The sequence below is a fragment of the Calypte anna genome, chromosome 17, assembly GCF_003957555.1.
Source record: "Calypte anna isolate BGI_N300 chromosome 17, bCalAnn1_v1.p, whole genome shotgun sequence".
Lineage (NCBI taxonomy): Eukaryota > Metazoa > Chordata > Aves > Apodiformes > Trochilidae > Calypte > Calypte anna.
The window spans coordinates 5,141,347-5,157,229 of NC_044262.1; the positions used below are offsets into that span (position 1 = coordinate 5,141,347).

The 15,883-nt window shown below is 44.2% G+C and overlaps 1 protein-coding gene across 14 annotated transcripts in view; it reads right to left on the reverse strand.

The window, feature by feature from the left end:
- FNBP1 (formin binding protein 1) overlaps positions 1-15,883 on the reverse strand; it is a 96,481-nt gene that overhangs the window by 4,664 nt on the left and 75,934 nt on the right. For 4 of the 14 annotated variants that reach the window (XM_030461369.1, XM_030461370.1, XM_030461365.1 and 1 more), the window contains 6 exons: positions 12,972-12,986; positions 9,265-9,374; positions 6,334-6,466; positions 5,040-5,161; positions 3,753-3,892; positions 3,203-3,381 (listed from right to left, as the gene is read on the reverse strand). In XM_030461369.1, the coding sequence (XP_030317229.1) occupies positions 3,203-3,381; positions 3,753-3,892; positions 5,040-5,161; positions 6,334-6,466; positions 9,265-9,374; positions 12,972-12,986 (699 nt within the window). Of the gene's footprint in view, positions 1-3,202; positions 3,382-3,752; positions 3,893-5,039; positions 5,162-6,333; positions 6,467-9,264; positions 9,375-12,971; positions 12,987-15,883 lie in introns of those variants that run through there. The other 10 variants (XM_030461375.1, XM_030461371.1, XM_030461364.1 and 7 more) reach the window with 5 other exon arrangements.

A 15,883-nucleotide genomic window follows, 5' to 3' on the forward strand; every position in this document is an offset into this window, starting at 1 on the left:
GTGCTATGGGGAGTTGATCCCAAGCTGGGTGTCCCATGCAAGGTCCTGGGTGGATCAGAACATCCCATGGTTCTGTTCCCAAGCAGATGATGAGGAACCATGTTCAGCAACCACAGCATGGTCAGGTTTGAGCACAGAGACCCAACCAGGTCCTGGATTTGACAGCAGTCAGCACCAGATACCTGGGAGGTGCAGAAAAGGTGCAAGAACTGCACCCACGTGTGCACAGAGATGTTTTCATCCTCACCCCTGGCAGCCCAGAAGTTGGTGTAAGCCCCAAAATACAAATTACATCCCATATTATTATCTGCATGGGGTTTTTTTAGCATTTCTGCTAGTTTCTTGCATGCATGACAGGGAATGAGCTGTGTTGGCTCTCAGTTCTATCACCAAGGACAACAATAAAATAATTCCCAACCAAATCCATACCATTGGGCCAGTGCTTTCAGTGGCAGTGATGCACATTTCAATTTCTCTACGTGCATCAGCTGAGTGAGCAGGACCTAACAGAGCCTTTCCTGGCTGGAGACAAGTGCATTCAGCTCTTCTAAAGAAAAACTTCTGAAACAGAGCTCTGAAAACAACCATAGCAGCAAACCAGTGGGATAAAAGCTGAACAGGCCTATGCAAACCTACTTAGAGATTTTCTGAAGTGGTTTGTACACATCTGGAAAAAAAAAAAAAAAGAGCAAAACTATGGATATTATTATTTTTTTTTGGGGGGGACAGGGGTTGCCAACACCCTCTGCCTGGAGGTACCAATGTGAATTGTACACCCAGCCCTCCCACAGGGATTTGCAGGGATGCACAGACCCAGTTTGGCTCCCCTGGAGGCTCCAATCAGGAGGGGGACAGCAGCACAGGACTTTCCTGTCCTAATCCTCTCAGGTTTGGCAGCAGAGCCCTGCAGCTGACTCAAAAAGTGCTTTTCACCAAGGATTCAGCAGCTGAGGTTCTTGGGCTGAGCTGCCCCTGGCTCCCAGGCAGGGAGAGCAGAACCAGGATGGGTTCTGCTGGGTCCAAGAGTCACAGATGGACCCTGAGCTGGGTGACAGCTCCCACCCTCTGCAGGGAACACCCAGGTACCAGCAGCTGCTCCAGCTTCTCCCCAGAAAGAGGGAAGAACTACTGAGATTTGCAAACCCTTCAGTATTGACAATGTCACTTTTCAGGTGCATCATAGCTCGTTTCAATAAAACTGAATAAAGTCACTTCTCCTAATGTACTGAAAAATCAAATGAGAAGTTTGCAGCTTGAAACACAGCAGCAGTGCCCCCAAATCTTCATATTGCTACTGGGACATTTGAAGGAAATTTTTCTTGCTTTTCTTTTTAACCAGAGGATTGATAAATAAGAGAAGTCAACACCACAACTGCTTTACACAACCTATTTACAGTTACACTTGATGCTGTTCCTGAAGTTCAGCAAAATGAACTGATGAACTTAACAGGACTTGAAAAACCTCCACCACTGCTATACAAGTGGCTGCAACTTTTCCATCCCTCACTCCCAGCACAAACTGCATCTTCACAAATCATTCAGCATCACCCTGTTAATTCCATGACACCACAAAAATACTGATGTGCCATTTTCAGGCTGGCATTGCAATATTCCTGCAATATCCTTTCCAAGAAGGGGAAATTAAAAGCCAAATTTTTTGCTAGCAGGGTGTGCTAAGAGGATTCCTCACCCAGAAATGTGCTTTGCTTCACTTCCCACCCAGCCTGGTGCTGCTGGAGTGGATCTGCTGGGATTGTTCTGCTGCTGGGAACCTGGCTGTGCCTCTGAGCTGCCTCTCCTCTTACTCAGGACAGATGTAGCTGCCACACCAGTTCAACTCTTCCAAGCAGCCTACAGTGCTGGAAAACCAATTTTTCCAGCAGAATAATAATAATAATAATAATAATAATGAGGCTTTCAAGTAGTGCCCCACACAGAGTCAGTCTCCCCAGGGTAAGAGATGGGATCTCCCTGGCTGGGCTGCTCTGTCTTCTTCTCAACCTGAAGGAGGATGCACAATCCACATCCCTCTTTCAAAGGTTAATAAAAGGCAGCAGAAAGGCTCAGCTTTTTGCACTCTCTTGCATCTCAACTGACCCTGTGTTTGCCAAGACAAACATAAAACTCCTATAATATGGCAAAATGAAACCAGATCCCAGCCTTTCATCTGCAGCAGACAAGGCACTCCACTGTTTGATACTGAATCCCAGACAGAGAACTGATCAGGGCACTGTTTGTTTACAGACAGCCCTACTTCTCTGCCTACTGTCCATAAATCCCCAGGAGAATAGTTCAATTTTCTTTTAAATTGGTTGAGGCAGCTTGTTTCATCCCCAGAACCCTAAATTATAGGAAACACAACAATTAAGTGACTGGGGAAAAAAAAAAAAAATCACATCAATTGTTTAACAGTGGCCTTCAAACACATCCTGATTTAGAACAGATCTAAAATATTTTGATTCCTGTTGCCTGCTCACACAACACCTCTTGGGGAGGAGTTAAAAGCAGCAACAGAACAGAACATTGCTGAGCTCTGAAGCTCTGAATGTCTCCAGTGATTTTGGGTGAGAAAAAGATGAAAATATTAATTATGGTCACCTGAAACAGCAAATACATCTTCTGATATGTACCAAGGTGGGAAAGACCAGAGAATCTTTCTTAATGTTTGAATGATTTATATCAAGGGCTACAGAGCATGGTGTAGAGAGGTTTGGCAAGATCTCCCCTTTCCAAACACATTAAATGACCACCAGGTTTCAATCCAAAAGCTCCACAGGACACACTGGGCTCTGAAAAGCCCCCACATCCACACCAAGAGACAAAACAGCAATCTAAATATTTCCCAGGTTACTTTTCCCTGAATCAATTTGGGACAAAGAGTTGAGTTGTGTGTCTGAGATGCCCCCTGAGGGGAGCCCAAGTTATTCCTTGGTGTCCCTTGCACTGCTGGGTGTGCAAGAGCACAGTGTTGCACAAACACTGTCTGGGACAGGCAGTGTTTCCCCTCTAGTGTTACAGTCTACCACACTATCCTTCTCTGACCATTAAAAAGCACATTTTGCAGTACAGCAAGCCAGATTAGTCCATGTACAAAAGAATGCACCGGGTGGCACTGGACAGACTTTTTAAAAGGCTCCATCTGCAACACAGAGCAGCTTCAGAGCTTAATTTCAGTGAAAACAAATTAATAATTATAAAAGTATTAAATATAAGTCATAGCACCTTTGGCATTTTTGTCCAAATAGACTTCAACATATGATGTAGGGACATAGCCCTCCTCATCCTCGTTCCTTCGGATTCGTGTCCACCCATCTCCTTTGTCTTCTTCTATTACATAGAGCATTTCTCCTTCTGCTACAGAAATTGTTCCTTCATTCTGACCTGAAAAACACAGTAACATGGAGCTTAGGCTGGGCTGGAAAACAGGAACCAAAGATGCAGTGTGGGGTGCTCAGGGCAAACTGATGCATTTGCAGCAAGAATCAGGAGACAGCAGTGAGTACACAAAGCAGCAGATAAATGGGATCCTAATAGCAGAGTTCTGAGTGGTTTGGTTTTTTTCTAGCAGAGTCCTCATATAGTGAGACAAATAACTGCCTTGGTGCCTCTCTAAAAATAGAGCCATGCCAGAGCCTCACTTGCTCTTTCTTCATCTATTTAAAAACAGCAGGGGTTAAATCAAGGTCTCCCACTTGTCCCTGTCATTACTAAATTAAACAGGAAATGAAATGAGAGCAAAGTTTGAGTGTTACCTTCAAATGTATAGAGAGCTTTACACGTTCCTATGGTGGGGAGTGGTTCTTCATCATCAAACTCATCATCAAAATCTGTTGCAGGTACTTTCATCCCAGTCTCCTGACTTTGCTCTTCTGTGTAACTGCCATCTGGGCTGCTCAAGAGAGGAAAAGACACAGCAACTATAGCAGCCAGGCTCAGGAGCCCAGAGAACAACCTGGCTACCAGGCCCAGGTGAGCACCTGCACCTCCAGATGCTCAGCAATTCCCAAGGATGCTCAGAGCTGGCTGCTGCCCCCAGCAGAGGGCTGAGAGCTCTTGTTTTCCCCCAGTAAAAGCTGTAAAAATGTCCCCACCTCACCCACCTTCACAGCAGCCAGGTATGGGGAGGGATGTAGCACAGGGACTGGTACACATTAATTGGATCCAAAAAGAGAGAGCTCAGAGATGGGATCTTTCTGCTAGGATCAGGCACTCCACAGGGATCCTTCTAGGATCAGGCACTCCACAAGGATCTTCCTGCTAGGATCAGGCACTTCACAGGGGATTTTCTGCTAGGATCAGGCACTTTACAGGGATCTTTCTAGGATTAGGCACTTCAGAGGGATCCTTCTAGGATCAGGCACTACACAGGGATTTTCTGCTAAGATGAGGCACTTTACAGGGATCTAAGATCAGACACTTCACAAGGATCTTCCTGCTAGGATCAGGCACTCCACAGGGATTTTTCTAGGATCAGGCACTTTACAGGGATCTTTCTAGGATTAGGCACTTCAGAGGGATCCTTCTAGGATCAGGCACTCCATAGGGATTTTCTGCTAAGATAAGGCACTTTACAGGAATCTAAGATCAGGCACTTCACAAGGATCTTTCTGCTAGGATCAGGCACTTCACAGGGATCCTTCTAGGATCAGGCACTTCACAGGGGATTTTCTGCTAGGATCAGGCACTTTACAGGTATCTTTCTAGGATTAGGCACTTCAGAGGGATCCTTCTAGGATCAGGCACTCCACAGGGATTTTCTGCTAAGATGAGGCACTTTACAGGGATCTAAGATCAGGCACTTCACAAGGATCTTCCTGCTAGGATCAGACACTTCACAAGGATCTTCCTGCTAGGATCAGACACTCCACAGGGATCTTTCTAGGATCAGGCACTCCACAGGGATCTTTCACTTCTCAGAGTTCCTGCTCACAGAGCACCTTCCTGCAGGCTGCAGAATTCCCCTTTTCCTGACCACCCCCCCCAAGGAAAGTGGGTCCAGCTCTGGGGGGCAGCAGGCAGGCTCTGTACAGATACTGTACCTCTCTCTGTCCTGGGCACAGCTGTTGACTGCTGAAGGGTTCTGAGCCTCGTAGAGCCCACTCTGCCTCCGGGGCTGCTCCGTCCGTGCGGGCAACCTGCCCTCCACCTCTGCTAGCCAGCCCTGCAAGGGTTAAAAACAGTCTCTGTCCTGCCTCTGGTTTGTAAGGGGATGTGTTGTTTGGGATTTTCAGTGTTCTGTTTGACACTGAGGCCATGGGACTGAAAAGAGAGCATAAAATCCTCCCGGGTGCATTGCTGGACTTGAACCCTATGTTAAATCCATAGGATTTCCCAGTCAGACACTGGAATGGGCTCCCAGGGGAACTGGTGGATTCTCCCATTTTGGAAAGTTTAAAGTCTCAGCTCTATGGGGTGCTGAGCCAGCTCAAATCAACAATAATATCACAAGGGTTGGACCAGAGGATCCTGGAGGTCCTTTCCAACCTGACATTCCAGGATTCTATGTTTGCCAAAAATATCCTTATTGAAAACCCTTTTTTTTTTTTGACAGTGGGTGCTGTAAACACTGGGACTCAAGAAGTTAACAACAGATGTTGGGAAATGCTGCTGCTCCACTTAATAACATAAAAAAACATGTGGCAGCTTATCTGTCCTGTAACAGCTGAATGCAGGGGGACTGCAAGTGGACAGAATAAAAGAGCCAGTGATTCTCAAATGGATGAAAAAGTAAAAAAAGAATAAAAAACCAGTAAGAAACATCTAAAATTAATGGGCTGTATCTATTTACGTACACTGTGAAATCTCTCCTCAGCCCTATAATCCTTCTGGTGTAATTATACTCCATGTATTCCAAGGGAATATACTCTGGAGATTTTGTATCTCTAAGAAGCTTCCTGCTAATGACAAACTATTCCTTAAAACATATTTCATCTGATGCTTTCTAGCTTGCTGTTAAAGACTATAAATGGTGCTCTGCATTCACATTCCTCTGATTTTCCACAGACCTCTGTAACTCGATGCTTCCAATTATTGAATTTATTAAATCAGCATCTGAGCCCTTTTGGGCAGCCTGGAGAGAGCTACGTTTGCTCTTACCCTTGGCCCTGTTTGTTTTCTGTGACAAATGAAAGAGCAGGATGCTTGCTTGGCAGTCACAAGAGATGCTGGATATTCACCTTTCAAAAAAGGGCTCAAAGATTTGAATCCATGCAAGTGCTTCACCCATCCACAGTCAGAAAATGCATCAATACCCCTGGCAAACCAAGCATCAGCTTAGGACTGAGCTCCTCCTGAGCTCCTTTTTACTGAAATGGAAACCCTCAGTGTAAATACCTCAAATTTCTGAACTTCCAGTCGTAACTTTTCAATGTTCTGCCCCAGTTCTGCCAATCTCTGGTCCACACTGGCTGCATCCCCCATCTGTGGGTTCTTGATGTACACATCTTTCATTTTTGTTAAGGCATCTCTGAAAAAAAAACCAAAAACAAAAGAAAAACCCAAACCTGTGTTAATGTGTCTGAGGAGGAAATGATTTTCTTTAAAGCCAAACTCTGCAGGCTCCCACATTAATTAAAAAGAATTTTTCACTCTGCAGGCACTTGAGAGTCTTTCCTGCAAGTGAGGGGGACAGGAGGGCACCAGGGGGTCAGGAGGGGACAGGGGATGTGCAGGGTTGGTACAAGCACACAAAACATTTACACCAAATGATTCAAGATCAAGATTCAAGATCAGGATTTCCTACTTGAAGAATCCCAGCAGAAAACCAGCTGAACACTTGCAAAAGGAAGAACCTGATACTGACTTTTGCCTGACACATCCTTTTATTTAGTACCACAATATCTACTTGCTAACCCTTGGGGAAAAGAAATAATAGAAGAATCTCCCAAACTATGAAAACAAATGACAGCTTCAGCTTTTAGATGGATATCAGCCTAATTTTGGGGGGCACAAAGAGTTGCATCAGTATTCTCCATCATGGGCTGAAATCCAGTTAGGAAACTGGGACAGAGAGCTGGATGTATTAATAATAAAAATGGATTGCCAGCCAGAAACTCTCACCCTGCCTGTTGCACTTTGTCTCTTGCAACCCAGATAATTTGTAAGGTATTTATTTCACTCTGCTTAAACTGAAGGCAAAGCCAGCTGGCTTGGATTTGTCACAGGACAGTGACAGATGGACCCCAGGCCACATAATGCAACCCCAGCTCCTCTGAAGTTCCACAGCATTTCTCTTTCTGGGGGGGTTGTGTTTTTTATCAACCCAGATGCCAAGTGCCTGGGCTTGCAGAAATGTGAAATTTTAGGTCTGCAAGGCCAAGATGAAGGCTCCAGGAGCTCCCTTAGGGAAGCTCAGAGAGGTCCCATGGACAGCACTGTGCTGAGACTGAACTTCCAAGAAAATTTTATCTGCATGATTGTACACCCAGCCCTCCCACAGGGATTTGCAGGGATGCACAGACCCAGTTTGGCTCCCCTGGAGGCTCCAATCAGGAGGGGGACAGCAGCACAGGACTTTCCTGTCCTAATCCTCTCAGGTTTGGCAGCAGAGCCCTGCAGCTGACTCAAAAAGTGCTTTTCACCAAGGATTCAGCAGCTGAGGTTCTTGGGCTGAGCTGCCCCTGGCTCCCAGGCAGGGAGAGCAGAACCAGGATGGGTTCTGCTGGGTCCAAGAGTCACAGATGGACCCTGAGCTGGGTGACAGCTCCCACCCTCTGCAGGGAACACCCAGGTACCAGCAGCTGCTCCAGCTTCTCCCCAGAAAGAGGGAAGAACTACTGAGATTTGCAAACCCTTCAGTATTGACAATGTCACTTTTCAGGTGCATCACAGCTCTGAAGTTCCACAGCATTTCTCCTGGGCTCTTTCTGGGGGTGTTTTTTATCAACCCAGATGCCAAGTGCCTGGGCTTGCAGAAATGTGAATTTTTAGGTCTGCAAGGCCAAGATGAAGGCTCCAGGAACTCCCTAAGGGAAGCTCAGAGAGGTCCCATGGACAGCACTGTGCTGAGCCTGAACTTCCAAGAACTTTTTATCTGCATGATGCTAAACATTTCAGAGCTTGGAGAAGGGTGGGTTTAGAGCTGATTTCCTGCATTACTGGCACAGATATTCAGCTTTTCTCTAGGCATTGCTTGGGGGGAGCAAGGTTAATCACAGTCCCACGACTCAAGTTGACATACTTTGTATTTTAGAGTTTCCCAGCAAACTCCTGACAATTGAAATCCTGTGCCTGGCTTTGCTTTGTGTGCACAGAAACTGGGAAAAAGTGTGGGTGGCAAGGAAGTGGGACTGAAAGCCTAAGGGACAATATTGCAAACACATGAGTCATATTTATTACTATTTTTTTAACTCCTCTTTAACTTCTGGTGCTACTTCCTCAGTGATATGCTAACTTTATTTAAAGTAACTTAATTCTGCTCTGTTTTCATATCCATTTTTAACATTGGGTTACCTCAGACTCAGTGTAGAGCAGAAAGGAAAATCTGTACAGAGACAAATGTAAGTTACCACAGAGGGAAAAAAAAAAAAATCCATGAGAAATCATACAACCACGTGCAGTTTTTCCTCCTTATTCATGATATAAAATGAGGAGGACAGCTTGGGTTACCAAACTGAAAAAAATAGGTTTATCAAAAGCAAGAAAATGCAGGTACATTGTACAAATAAAAGCAATTTTTAGGGCTAGAATAGTATTTGAGAGGCTTAATCTTGAAATCATCCAGGGAAGAAATGTTCTGTCTCTTGCCAACAGAAAATGCTGAATCTGTAATGCAGCTGCAGAACCTCAACAAACACAAAGCAACAAATACAGGCTGCCAGAAATAATAATAAAAATGTGTAAAATGTGCAAATAATAATGTATAAATATAATAATAAACGTGTAAAACAGCCCTATTCTCAACCCAGGTGATAAATGCAGTCTTAGAGACAAAATACCCACAAGAGCACAGGAGTTATTATTTTTCTACTTCCAGGAAACAAGCCACAGGTCAAAGTTTTAAGATGCCCAGCAATCCCTCAGCACTTTTGGTGATGTTCTCATGCTCCCAACATCCTCTCCCTCTGCCCATCACACAGTACCTGGTGCTCTGCCATTCCCCATCCTAAATTAAATAGCTGAGTTCCATGAGTTGGGGAGTGCCTTCCATTTCTCAGCTTCCTCTTTTCTTGGAACAGCACAATAAACAAACCTAGAACCTTGTTCTTATTTGCCCATTCTTGTTGTTTCAGTTCTCTGGGAAATTCTGTTTTTTCCCTGCCATACCTTTGATCCATTTCCTTCTGGATGTCTCTGTTCAGTTCATCAACTTTTTGCTGCAGTTTCTTCCTTCTTTGCTCAGGTGGGAGATTGCTGAAATCTTCTGGCCCTGCTCCCTGCAGAGTGGAATGGAGAGGGAGGGGGGGAAAGAAAGAAAGAAGATAGAAAAAATAATAATAATAATAATAATCAGAGCCTGAAAGAATCCTTCAGGATTGCACTTTGAAAACAGCCCCCAAAAATCTGGGCAAAATCCCAATGGTCTGAAGCATTGTTATCATTTGCCCAGAGAGCCAGCAGGCCCTAAAAGGTCAGGACTTGGGATGCCTTAGAAATAATCCCAGGACCACATCCCACTCCATACCAAATGGCTAAGAGGAGATCACCAAGAATGCCAGAATCCAGCAGCAAAGCTGAGGAGCTATTTTCAGCCACAGTCATCATCAGATTTTATTTATCAGAGTCCCAAACTCATGGAAAGCTGATCTTTTCTGCCTCTGCTACTGACAGCATCCCCAGGAAAGCAATTCCTGGCTTTTCCTCCTGTGTCACTGTCACATTTCTCTGCACACTCCTGGCTTGCTCTGCATTTTCTGAGTGTTGGTCCAAGAGAGTTCATTGATGTCAGAGCTCTCCTGAACACACCAAGGCAACAGAAATGCTTCCTCTGGGATTCTGCAGTTTTAAAACATGCTGCTTACTTTCCAGAATCCACACCCCATGTCAAAGCCTCACATTTTCTTTCCTCTCTCACTTGCAATAGCATAAAAACAAAGAGTTACAAAGTCACAAAATCAATTTATTTGAAATCAGAAGTAAAAAAAGAATAAAATATTTGAAGACCACAGTGGTTACCTTTGTGTGATTCTGCTTGAAAACCCCTTTTTCTGCCTTCAAACTCCTTGATTGCTTCTATTTGATACAGCATGCACATGACACATAAAATACATCCATGCTACTGTCTCCAAAATACCACTTTTATCTTGCAGGAGGGCAAGGGGGGCAGTTTTGGGGGGGCTACACTGAACACACATCAAAACTAATTATTTGCACCATAAAGGAATGAGCTTTTTGTACATTATCTTGAATTTTCACAGGATTTTATTATTTTGGTTTCTCATTCCACATCCCATTTCTAAGGGGGGGGATTACTGACCTAGGGAAGAAAGAATAGGGAAAAAAACAAAGCTGAAAAGCCAAATTTAATGGCCCAGCAGCTTTGTCAAAGCTTGTGAGCAGAGCTGCACCATTTCTCTTATTAAAATGCCAAAGCCCTCTCTGAGAGGAGGGTGATGGAGTGGAAACTGCCAGAAATCTGCTGCCCATTGGACCCTTTCAGTTCTGCACTGAAGGTGCTGAGACCCTGAGCTCCTTCTGCTGCATTTGAAGATTTAGATTTAGATTTAGAAAGCAAACTTGGGGGTGTTGGAGGGATGAGGGCAGAGATGGGCACCTCCTCTGGTCCAGCCAGTGCAGAAGCAGAGCAGGAAAACCTCATGAAATTGGTGCCATGTAGATTTTCAGCATCTGGGTCTGGCTGAGTTTTGGGCATCTGGGTAATAATGGACTTGAAATTCCCTTTCATGAGGCAATGAGAAAGCAAATTTAAGAGAAATGAAGGAACCAACTGAGTGAGTTCTGAAACTTGAAGCAGATGAAGTCTCAGAGATATTACATTACCTGCTGGGCACACTACAGGGGAGATTTATTTTAATTCTAGATAGTAACTCCCCCATCACATGAGACATGAGAATGATTAAATGCCCTCCACAGGTAATCTGAACACTAGAGCTATACATAGATATTTTCATATATATCTCTTTTTAAGGCAAAGCCTCTGGATGGAGCTTTGTAAATAACCAAGCTGCTACAAGACATAAAATACCCCCAGTTAGAAGCATGCAACAGATGGAAGCAAACTCCTTTAGAAAAGCATCTTTTTCATTTTTTTTGACTTCAAAACTCCTAAGCTGGGCTCAATTCAGTCTCTTTGCTCACAGTGCTTCAGACCAAAGCCTCAGTGTTGCAGGGGGAGCATCCCTGGAGCTGATCTCTCCCTGAGTTTATTCCATGCTTGGTTTCCCATCACAACAGAAGCTCCCAAAGGAAGAGCCAAAGGGGAATTTTGCACGTGCTGGGCCCATTTCCAAGAAACCACCTGGGCTACCCCTTAGCATTTTTAGAAATGTTTCCAAAGTGAGATGGGAAAGGGGAAAATTTGGGCTGGTTTTGCTGTGTTATCACAGGAGCAGCAGAGTGCTCCTGAGCATGAGATCCTGGGATTTAGGATGCAAACTTCTCCCCAGAATGAATGACTGTTAAAAAAAAAAGGCTGCATTAGGACCTGAAAAGGGCTGAAAACTACATCTGGGAAGAGCAGAAGGTTTCTCAGCCTCAGTTTTGGCTTTTGGGATCCCAGAGGAAAGCACAAACAAGCAAATCTCTGCCTGAGGCACCCGTGGGGCTCAACCCTCTCTGAACATCTTGGATTTGTGCAGTTCTGGGGGAAAAGCCAGATCAGGCATTTAGAGAGGATTTCTTCCTCCATCCAAAGCTCAGCTCCACAATGTTCTAGTGCTGGGAGCAGGAAAGCAACACCTGGAAATCCCTGCTATAACCCCAATGGATTAAAAGAATAAATCTGAGCTGGAGATTTCCCTCAGGTCCCTCAGATCCCCACCTCAGGTCTTCAGGGAGAAGCAATATTGCTAATGGAACCCAAATAAATCACTGAAACCTCCAGCCCTACAGATCCCACAGCCCATTACACATCTCCAAGGAAGCTGCTAGGAACAGAACAGATCCAAAAGGATTGATCCAAGGATAAGGGATAAGGAAACTTTCAAGGATGCTCTGAAGATGCCCCAAAGTGCAGTTATTTGTGGCTCGTGGATGCTGGCACAAAGCAGGGCAGCAAAGCAGCCAAATTCTCCTTGTGATTGAGCTCAGGAAGGTGGAAAACCCTTCAGGAACACCCCAAGGTGTGGGGTAGCTCAAGCAGTACAATTCTAGGCAGTTCAGCACAGGATTTGCTTTCCCAAATCTGTTCATCCCTTCCCTCTCCAACTCAGTAACACGTTGGCTTACCAGAGTTCAAGAAACCTTCCCAGCTGCATCCAAGATTGAGTTTAGGATTCATAGCTCCATTTGGGAGTGGAAATCAGACTGGGTTAACCTTGTTGGTTAAAGTTTACAGAGCTTTTAATTAATATCAGTGTTAGTTATTCTAAAGGACTACAGAGGGCTGTAAAATGTAGGTGATAACGATGCAGATTTCCAGCAATACCTGGACATGGAAAGCAAACTTTGCAGATATGTTACACTAAAGCCATTTGTTTCTCTCTGGAAAAGGTCCAGCAAGCACAGAGACCTTTAATTATCCTTCTTTAAATCTTTGAACATTTACAGTACCAAATTACTTGATCCTGTTCTACATTTTCATAGCCCCGGATTATAAAAAGTGAAAACTAAACTATAGATTAGAATAAATTTTTATTATCTCATTAGCAAGACTGAATTGTGATCACCTCTATTAGACTCCAGACCTGTGTATTCAGAGTTATCTGAGAAATATCAAAAAAAAAGTAAACACAAAGGAGAAACAAATCTCAGAGTTAATTTCAGTGGCATGTCACACGTGGCACAGTGCACATTAAAAACACACAGAAAATTGTGATTAAAAAACAGGACAGACATGCTGTAAATGTGCTTACCAGCTTGAGAGAAAGCTTCATGTAAAAATTGGAGAGATATAGGGTGGGGGGGGAGAAAGAGAAAAAAACAACAGTGCATCAGTAGGAGAGGAACTTTTTCAGACTGATGTTACAATCAAATGCCACATAAACCCCTTGCTCTTGGAAGGCAAAATGGGTAACACTACCAGATCTGTGCAAAAGTTCACAAGATGGGCCAGCACCATCACTCAGCTGCCTTTTCCTCACCAGAATCAGGAATTGGGAGAGTGTTGTAGCTCTACACATCTGCTTTAGGACTGCAGGTGAAAATCTGGCCTGGAATCCCTGCTTGCAGCAGCTGCAGAGATTTTTTTTTTTTCCCTTTTTTTTTTTTTCTTTTCTTTTCTTTTTTTTTTCTTATTTTAATTTATTTTTTCCAGCAGCACCTCTGAAGTGGAAAAACACCTCAGAAATTGTAAATGCACAGCAGGCACTTTGGGCCAAAAACTGTGCTGAAATGCAGTCCCCAGCATCAGCCCTTTTCTTGGCCAAAACCCAGAGCAGAGATGGAAGGTGCTGCACTTGGCCTTCAGCTGCCAAAAAACCACAATGGGATCTCCAGGGATTTCTTCCCTCTGAGGCTTCTGTCCAAAAAGCAACATCCCTGAAAGATCCCAGTTGGTTGGGTCCTCACTCCACAAACCATCCTTTGGCCACGCAGTCAGACAAGGTCAGGACCAAGAAGGATACAAATCTCTCCTTTTTACACCAAATTGATTCTGTGACAGCCTGGTAAGACATTATTCAAGCTCCTTAAACAATATCCAGGATCTAATTCTTCCAAGGTTACCACAGCTCCTGGCACAGAGCCAAAACATCCTCTCTCTGCAATGACTAAAAAGATGCTGAAAGAGCCCTGGCAGGGGCAGGGTTGGCTTCTGCCCTCCATCACTTGGACATCCAGTGCTGGAGAAGCCTCAGGAATTACCCAGGTGAACAAATGTGCCTGGGAAGCCAACCATTCAAACTACCAAAGCCTTTCCCAATAGTGCAAACCAGGACAGCTGCAATCCAGAAGTTTTTCCAGGAGCTCAGGGTTACAGCAGAGCCTTTCTGCTCCCTCCTGAGGAGCACAGGTCACCTGGTGTTCCAGGGAGAATTAAAAATTACCTCCTCTTCTGGAGGAAGGACTCCTGTCCTGGCAGCTCTTTGGGGACAGTCGTGAAATGCTTGTGCAACACCGTGCAACAAACTCCTGAGTGCCCAAATTGATGTGGTTGGTGCTCAAGATGTCAAAGTTTGGAAATGCCTCAATCCAGGCAGTGCTCTGGGCTGCTGAACCTCCCTCCTCCTTTCCTCAGCCTCCTTTTCCTCCTTTCCTTCTCCCATTATTTCACTACCAACAGCTCCCAAAGAGATGTTTTATTTTTAGGATTTAGGATTGAGTTTAAAATAAAGGTGGCTCCATTTCTACCACCTTTCTGACACATGAAGAAACAGGTATTTTTCCAAGAGAACAATTACCATGAGTTATCAGAATTTCTGCACTAAGACATGGCAACCACTCAAGGAAAATAAATGACCTTGAAACAAACAGCAAAATATTCCATTTGATGCATTCAGCAGTGAAACCTCCCTCGAGTTCAGGAAATAAACACATTCTACTAATCCCAGTGCAGGAGAGAAATTAACTCTCAGCTACCAGGCCATTTAAAATAATAGTAAAATAAAAAAAAAACCCAAACCAACCCAATCCATTTGAGAGAAAAATCATGCAGGAAGGAGAAAGAAGGAGCTAAGACACTGCTGAAGGAGCTCAGCAGAGGCAGCTTTTGTTGGCATCATTGCTTTAGGATTCCTGTGAACTTTAGCATAGACACGAGCAGCACAAACTGAGATCCTTGTACATAGCTACAGACAAGACTCATGGTGCAGAATAAATATTTACCTAGGAAGCACTCTAGAAAAGGCACAATGGATGCTACATGCTCTACTTGCTAAACACTACTCACTCTATAGGCACTACACTACTGCACAGAATCATCTGCAGCAGGGCTACTCTTTTTGCTGGAAATCCAGCAAATTTGAAAGGGATTACAGACACCCTATGCCAAAATTCTTAGGCTGTTAAGGAGGACAAAAATAGAGAGCTTATTAATAGCTTTTTCATATCATACATCGGGGATTGTTATAACCAGTACAAATAACAAAGCAGATCAGAGGCTGGAAACAATGAAATGCTGAAATAACATTCAGTTTTCCATTTCTGAATTGGATTCATTATTTTACATGACACTGAGTCCATTTCCATAACCAAAAACGAGCAGACCGAAGAGAAATCTGCATTGAACACGATAAAACTACTTTTTTTTGCCCATTCTGCTGGGTTTTCACAGCTAGAAACTTGCTCACAGCTCCGGGGAGAGCTTTTTTTCCCCCTGAATAATCAAATAAATCCCATTTCTTCAAAACGAGCCAATCTGCTTCAAGCTGTCAATTTAAACCAGGTCTGGCTTAGGTCTGGCAGGGAAAAAAAATGAAGAGCCTAAGAGCCACAAGCTTCAATAACACATGAGAGAGCATGAAAGAGAGCAGCAAGTCCATGTGTTATTGGACAGTCACGGACACCAACCTCACTTACAGAAATCAGGGTGGAAATCAAGTCACTGGGCTCCCAACACAACCAGGAGCTCATTTGCTTTCTTAGTGGTCCTGTACCCAATCTCCCCCCACTCTGCTCCAGCTGAATATTGGATTTAGAGGTCCAATAACTTGATTCCATGAACTCTCAGCATTAGAGAGTTCAGGGAAGCTTCAGGAGGGTTCCCCACAACCAAGGCACTGCTGGAAACCACGGTGTGTTCACCCAATGATTCCCAATAAACGCATGGAACCCCTTTGCAGTATTTACCCCAAATTTAACAGGTCCAGCCACTTGTGCCAATTTCAGC